This window comes from Oncorhynchus nerka, linkage group LG9a, assembly GCF_034236695.1.
Source record: "Oncorhynchus nerka isolate Pitt River linkage group LG9a, Oner_Uvic_2.0, whole genome shotgun sequence".
Classification (NCBI taxonomy): domain Eukaryota; kingdom Metazoa; phylum Chordata; class Actinopteri; order Salmoniformes; family Salmonidae; genus Oncorhynchus; species Oncorhynchus nerka.
The window spans coordinates 33101276-33109359 of NC_088404.1; the positions used below are offsets into that span (position 1 = coordinate 33101276).

At 43.7% G+C, this 8084-nt stretch overlaps 1 protein-coding gene across 1 annotated transcript; it reads left to right on the top strand.

Annotated features, from left to right (window-relative positions):
- Window positions 1-677: 677 nt before the first annotated feature.
- On the top strand, window positions 678-7318 carry adm2b (adrenomedullin 2b). The gene is made up of 3 exons (XM_029643429.1): window positions 678-781; window positions 1037-1279; window positions 6187-7318. Exons 2-3 carry the CDS (start codon window positions 1179-1181, stop codon window positions 6617-6619), a joined length of 534 nt encoding a protein of 177 aa, XP_029499289.1. The 5' UTR covers window positions 678-781; window positions 1037-1178; the 3' UTR covers window positions 6620-7318.
- The last annotated feature ends 766 nt before the right edge of the window (window positions 7319-8084 follow it).

Below are 8084 nucleotides of genomic sequence, written 5' to 3' on the forward strand. Positions count from 1 at the left end.
CTGTAGCTTATGCATGCCCATACCATAACCCACCACCACCGCTGGGCATTCTGTTTACAAAGTTGACATCAGCAAACCACTCTCCCACACACGCTGTCTACCATCTGACATGTACAGTTGAAACTGGGATTCATCCATGAAGAGCACACTTCTCCAGCGTGCCAGAGGCCATTGAAGGTGCGCATTTGCTTAAAGTTGGTTATGACACAGATCTTCAGTTAGGTCAAGACCCTGGTGAGGACAACAAGCATGCAGATGAGCTTCCCTGAGACGTTTTCTCTAAAATCCTGTTGGAGATGGCTAATCGTAGATAAATCAAGATTAAATGGTCTGTTAACAGCTCTGGTGGACATTCCTGCATTCAGCATGCCAATTGTACGCTCCCTCAAAACTTGAGACATCTGTGGCATTTTGTTGTGTGACAAAAATGCACATTTAAGAGTGGCTTTTTATTGTCCCCAACCAAAGCAGGGTCTCCCCACGTCCTCTCCTCCCACAGCTGATGATTAATTAGCAGGAGCAGGCTATCTAAATTCATTGAAAGCGGGCTCCTGTGGTTGGCGGTTGCAGTAAAACATTTTTTTTTCTACATTTTTCTCTGCCTCAAGGGCCCCCTACGGGCTGGGTCCCGGGGCTTCAGCCCTTTAAGCCCCTGCATTAATCAGGCCCTGCTCCCGAATTATAAAGGCGCGCCATGCCAGCGCACTATCATCTCCAGAGTTCTGTCCGAACCCGCAAGACGCAACCGAGACTACACTGATAATTATTAACACCAAACTGGGTTAGTAGCCTACTAGGACTGTTAATATAATCTTGTTTAGGTGATTTTCAATCAGGAAAGCAATATTCTGAATAATTTAAACATTTGAAAAGTTGATTTAAATGTTTTTGTCATGAAATCTTGATGCATCGTTTTTCCATTGAATTTCGCAAAATTGCTGCTATTTTGTCACGCAATTAGCTTACAACTAAATACCGTAGTTATGATATACTGCTTGTTATTTAATTTAAGGAATTCCACGTATGTTTCTTTTAGACTGCAACAGGTGCGCTGACTAAACCATTCCTCAGTGAGGGGAGATTCTGCCTTTGCCTGAGAACAGTGGAGTTTTTCTTCAGTTGAGCTTTTCTGGCCTGTTCTAACCTGTACCCGAGGGTTGTGACTCCCGCTTGCCGCCATGCCCTCACTGTTCCCGGCATGGCTCTGCTGCCTTAGCCTGCTAACCGTGGAGACACACACCCTGGCCCTGCCGCGGCCAGTCCGGACACAGCCTCACAGGTACGGCCACTTCACACTATCACTGTAACTGATATAACATGGTTTTGCTGCAAACCTCTAGACTACTGTAGTAAATCAATCAAATGACAGTATGCGAGTCCTAGGGTTTAGGAGGTGAGGGTGCAAGGCAAAATAAGGCATCATTACTTTATTATTATTTTGAAGGATGGAGATCAAGCAGTCCATAATGCAACATATTTAAGAAGAGACAGTATGAGCTAATGATATTGATCCAGACAGAGCTGTGGGCCAATCTCTGTGTTCACTGTTTGGTTCATCATATCTGTCTTTGGGATGTGTGTGTCTGCTTCAGTGTATTAGGTGGAAGGGAGAGATGGAACATCTTCTTCATTTTATACACACCCTGCCCCTAACCTCTCTCTGTCTGGCCATTTTATACACACCCTGCCCCTAACCTCTCTCTGTCTGGCCATTTTATACACACCCTGCCCCTAACCTCTCTCTGTCTGGCCATTTTATACACACCCTGCCCCTAACCTCTCTCTGTCTGGCCATTTTATACACACCCTGCCCCTAACCTCTCTCTGTCTGGCCATTTTATACACACCCTGCCCCTAACCTCTCTCTGTCTGGCCATTTTATACACACCCTGCCCCTAACCTCTCTCTGTCTGGCCATTTTATACACACCCTGCCCCTAACCTCTCTCTGTCTGGCCATTTTATACACACCCTGCCCCTAACCTCTCTCTGTCTGGCCATTGTATACACACCCTGCCCCTAACCTCTCTCTGTCTGGCCATTTTATACACACCCTGCCCCTAACCTCTCTCTGTCTGGCCATTGCAGTGGCAGTAAATTATGTGTGAAAAGGTTACAACAACAGAATGAGGTAATTCCTCTAAAAGCCCCCGGAAGAATGACCCTGTATAATGAATGAGAGGGAGGTGGAGGGCTATACGGGTGTGTGCGTGTGTGTTTGTTTCCATTGTGATTTAATAAGGATTGGGAACACTGATACACAATATTAACACCTCAGTTTGTGAGGGAAGGTTGAGGGGCAGTGTGTTGCTCAGTGTGTGTGTGTTTACAGTAGGAAGTAAATTGCTTTATCAGAGATCTACTGTAGTGACCAGTATCTCTCTGGAAGCTGTGTTTTGAATGCTAACTAATGGAGCAGGTGCTAGTTATGGTATCTTACCACCGTGTTTCTCAACTCCAGTCCTCCACCCAACATTACATTACATATTTTTATTAGAACCTGTCACATGTGTATGTGGTGTGTGTCTTACAGTGTTACAAGTCCTGTGTGGCTCGGTTGGTAGAGCATTACACTTTCAACGCCAGCGTTTTGGGTTTGATTCCCACGGGGAACCAATCGCTCTAGATAAGAGTGTCTGCTAAATGACTAAAATGTCAAATAAATGAGACATGTAACGAGTTGAAAAGGACAGGCGGAGGAGAGAAAGGAGAAGTAGGGAAGTAGTGTTTCTCTCATCTGAAGTGGTTGTGAGGGGGTTGGTGTGTGAAAGATGGTTGGTGTGTGCTTCTCTTTGGTTCAGGGCTCATGCTGGGCTCTAACCTGGGAGGAATGCAAGAGTAGCTCTTTATTCACACAAATGGATGTATGCACACGCACACACACAGCCCTTCCATATTCAGAGGTAGTGATCAGGTACAGTAGTCTGATGCTAGAATCAGTATTTCATCAGATCTCTGCAGACTTTATCATTTGATCGGACACAGTAGCGGTTTCTCATTCTCTCCACCCAACCTTTATCTTTATTTCCACACCAGTCAATCGTTATTAGTCACATAGAGGGAGCCGTCACCACCTCCTCTCTCGTTCTCGTTCTCGTTCTCTCTCCCTTTCTCTTTCTTTCTCTCTCTCTTTTCTCTCTTTCTTTCTTTCTTTCTTTCTTTCTTTCTTCTCTCTCTCTCTCTCTCTATTTCTCTTTCTTTCTCTCTCTTTCTTTCTTTCTCTCTCTCTCTCTCTCTCTCTCTCTCTCCTAATAGATATGATAGTTTATCAAAATGTTATTTGTTTTCAAATTCTTTGTGGGTTTGTGTAATCTGAGGGAATCTTATGACACACACACACACACACACACACACACACACACACACACACACACACACACACACACACACACACAGAAGTAGCGGGTGGTGGATGGTCAGTGGCCTACATTTTGGTGCCAAGCGCCTTTTTCTTCAGGAGACGACCTTGTTCTGACACGATCCCCAGGTGGTCCTGGCGCTCCAGAGGTGTGTGTGTGTCTGTGTGTGTGTCTTAATGGTGCATGGAGCATAAGAAAACACTATAACTGCCAGGAAGTCAGGTGTAGGGTGCACGTGTTTGTCCTACTAATGTACAGCTAACGTTTAACATTTCACTGATGTCCAGAGGGTCTGGAAACAGAGACAATGTGTGTGTCTCTGTGACCGTTGACCTGTGTGGTTTAATATGGCAGCCGTTTTACACGGGGTCATGATGTCCCTTCAGAGAGGACTGAATAACACACTGGATTACTGGATATTAAAGATAGGCCTGCATACCAGCCTATATTACCTCACATACACTATAGTTTGGGCAGATGGTGTTGAAAATGATTTGAGCTCATACCTAAAGCTTGTTTTTCTAGAGTGTGACAGTAAAACTTAACAATAACAGTGAAATCTGCATTTTGTTAACTAATGCCATAAAATAACAGCTACAGTACACATGCAAATGGAATAGAGAGTAATGAGAACATGGAATGTCCGTAATCCCTCCATGAGTTGATACAGCTTATGCACACTCGTCACATTAGAATGACGGCATCTGTAGGAAGACAATTGAGGGATGGAAGGGTGCAAACTAGGTGGGGTTGGCTAGCCCATCATACAGTGGAGTCACCTGATCCAAGACCTGAATTAGTGTCACCCACCTCCAACTAAGTCTTGCTAAAACCTACCATAGTTTCTGAGGAGGTGCTGATTGGACCATTTACTTTCTGCATTATTCAAAATGGCCTTCTATTGGAGGAAAGCCAGACTGAATCAGTGAAGTGAAATAGTAGTGAAACAGGGAGACATTCACTTTGGATTCCAGGCTAGGTCTCTTTTACATAGAACTAAACCATGGACTTTCATGTTACCAGTCAGAGTTGCTTTTACTTTTTTTGTGTGTGTGTGTGTGTGTGTGTGTGTGTGTGTGTGTGTGTGTGTGTGTGTGTGTGTGTGTGTGTGTGTGTGTGTGTGTGTGTGTGTGTGTGTGTGTGTGTGTGTGTGTGTGTGTGTGTGTGTGTGTGTGTGGTCAGGTGACAGAGATGAATGAGACTCTGAAGCAGACACTGTGTCTCCTGTCATCAACACGCACACTCACAGGCCATATACCCATTCATGACTAATATTTTTTAGTGTGTAAAAGGGTTCAGGTAACATAAACACTAATGTTGCAACACGCTGTGTGATCCACGCACGCACTTACTAACACAGGCTGACAGATGGATAGACACAGAAAAGGACTGTTTTAGCAGTATAGTCAAAGTGAATTATATCATGACATTTGGAGGGGCCTCAATTTTTTCACGGGACCTCCTATGTGTGGACCCATTTTTTTATGTACCTAATAAAAATGGCAATTTAACTGTAAAAATGTAATAACTTTTAATGTGGCATGAACGCAACCAGTCATGATGTCTTCATGTGATTCTCAAACAAATTCCTTCAAAAACTAGGCTACTTGCGCACATTCGTCCACTGCAAAATAATTCCAGCATCCAAACAGTGCACTGTGCACTCGCCGTTTGATGAATGGAAAGACACAGCTGTTACACAACACCATAAAGTGTAATGACATTCAACGATTGTAACCTGAATTAATTTATGCGTCTTTTTTGTAAGTCGGGAAACATGAAAAGTGGCCGAAATACAGTTTAAACCATGACAGAGAGGTGGGGGTGTTCGTTCAATTTAGAATACGTTTTTATTTTCATATTTACCACTGTAGCAGTACAAAATTGCATTTCAATCAAATTAGCATTATTTAGAGACCCCGACCCAAAGTTAAACTTTTGTTGCCTTTATGGGAGCTCATGGCTCATTCAGGGTAATTCGTACACTGAGTACAGTGTGTGTGTGTGTGTGTGTGTGTGTGTGTGTGTGTGTTGCATAATCGCTCAGGCAGGTCACCCAACTCATCAGACAGCCTCTTACTGCCACTCAGACTGCTGGATAAAGGAGGGAGGGAATGAAGAGAAAGCGTGGGGGGAAAACGAGGGGAGAGGCCATTGTAGTAGAGTGAGAGACAAGAAAGGAGAGGAGGGAGGGAGGTGAAAAGCCTAAGTATAAAAGATGAAGCATTAAAATAGAGAAGAGGAGTAGAGGCTCTTGACTGAGTAGGTCTCAGGAAGTCTCTCCCCCTCCTCTTTCTCACTCTCTCTCTGGTGTGTGTTGTTTAGACATTTCTTAAGACTTAAAAAACAAAGAGGTGTTGTTGATTAACTCTAAATACATTACTAATCATACGAGACTGCAATCATTGAATGAATCCCAAGAAATGTCTCGTAAGGCTTTAACTTAAATATAGAAACATTAATAAGCATGACTGTCATTTCTGTATGAGTTGTATAACTGGACATTTTCTCCTATACAGTATATTTAAAAAGCCAAGTTCATTTGTGTCTGGAATATGATGTTCTTGCACAGCATATTTCTGGAGCCAGGTCTCTCGCTCTCTGCCTCTCTCAGTTCTCCTCAGGTTACCTGTTCCGAGTGTGTCTGTGAAACATTCCTCCTCGTCTCAATGCTCAAATTACACTCAGAAATCCAAGTAGTAATTGCTGTACCTGACTGCTGTACCTGACTGGGGTGTGTGTGTTTCTGTGTGTGTGTGCGTGCGTGTGTGTGTGTGCGTGCGTGTTTTTGCGGCATGTATGCGACTGTCTCTCTCTTTCTCTCTTAGGTTTATATTATCCAGAACCTCCTGGACACCTAGGTCGTCTTCGTCTCTCACTATGGCGACGGTTGTCACCCCGACTGTTGCCCTGGACGACAGCATTGCCCTTAGAAACAGATGGGCCGTCTGGAGGGGCCTGCTCCCTAAAGGACCCCTGAGGCAGTCTAACCTAATGCCTGACCATGAAGGCCCACTGGCCAAGCCATCCAGTCCATTGCCTGACCAAAACTACCACCTCTCTAGAGTGGGGACGTCACGGGGTCGCCGTCATGCCAACGGTAGCGGTGGGCGTGGCCAGGGTCAGCTGATGAGGGTGGGGTGTGTCCTGGGAACCTGTCAAGTTCAGAACCTCAGTCACCGACTCTACCAGCTGATTGGACAGAGTGGGAGACAAGACTCCTCCCCCATCAATCCCCGTAGCCCGCACAGCTACGGCTGAATAACTTTATCAGCAACCAACAAACAGGCACAGTCACTGTTGAATAACATTATCGTCAACCAATATACAGACACAGCTACAGCTGAATAACGTAATCAACAAGCAACACACAGGCAGGGCCACATCTGAATACATTCATGAACAAGACAACAACCTATACACAGACACGGCTAACGGCAGAATGTGGGTCAGATGCAAAGTGGTGGAAGGAACTTAGAGTTTTAAGTGCTGACTGTGGGTAGGGTGGAAGGAACTTAGAGTTTTAAGTGCTGACTGTGGGTAGGGTGGAAGGAGGTCTGTAATACCTTGTTGTTCAAGTCATTATTCCTGTCCCCAATGAGCTGAGCTGATCTACAATCCCCCATGATCATCCCTATATTCTTGTGTCTCTAAACTCTCAATTTCAATTATCTCTCTCTCTCTCGTGTCTAGTGAGCTACTTGGTCAAGTGTATTAGAAACCCGTGAAGCACTTTAAAGTAAATACTGTTTTATGTTTGCTATGACTTGAACGTTTAAAGATATGTTGTTTAATTTAAAATTTATTCAAGCTTATTTGTTGTAAATATTTCACTGACTAAACCAGTGAAACGAATGTGGCCGAAATGTTTCCCCAAATGTACATTGTCTGTTTTATTCATCTTAGTCTATATCTTTGTATAAGCTGTCATATTTAATAAAGAGTATGTGTTTAAATGTGTCTTGTGAGTGTGTTGTGTCTGTGTGACAGAGAACCAGCCACCACTTTCCATGTCCACAATAACATTTCCTGCACAAGCTAATCAATGACTACTGTAGATACAGAACACACACATCTGTACTGCTGTCAAGGTCAAAGGTCAGTGTGACAGGAGGTGACCTCGCTCCTCTTGCGTGATCTAGTTCACTGTGACTCATTATTGGGGTCATCACAGCTGCATCGCTGTAGGTCACTTTCTCAATCTCCAATCACCATTAGTGTATAAGGTGGTCCAGGGCTGCATGGAAACAAGCCTCACACACTGTGGCCTCTAGTCTGTGTGCGTGCGTACGTCCAGTATCCTTCTTTCTCAGTCTCTGATAAAATACTGCTGACAGATCAATACCATAGACATAAAGATACTCTGATAGAATACTGCTGACAGATCAATACCATAGAGATAAATATACTCTGATAGAATACTGCTGACAGATCAATACCATAGAGATAAATATACTCTGATAGAATACTGCTGACAGATCAATACCATAGAGATAAATATACTCTGATAGAATACTGCTGACAGATCAATACCATAGAGATAAATATACTGCTGACAGATCAATGATAGAATACTGCTGACAGATCAATACCATAGAGATAAATATACTCTGATAGAATACTGCTGACAGATCAATACCATAGAGATAAAGATACTCTGATAGAATACTGCTGACAGATCAATACCATAGAGATAAAGATACTCTGATAGAATACTGCTGACAGA

Coding starts and splice junctions, on each gene's coding strand:
- adm2b (XM_029643429.1), top strand. CDS start 1,179: ATGCCCTCACTGTTCCCGGCATGGCTCTGCTGCCTTAGCCTGCTAACC. Junction 1,280..6,186: donor GTCCGGACACAGCCTCACAG/GTACGGCCACTT, acceptor TTTCTCTCTTAG/GTTTATATTATCCAGAACCT.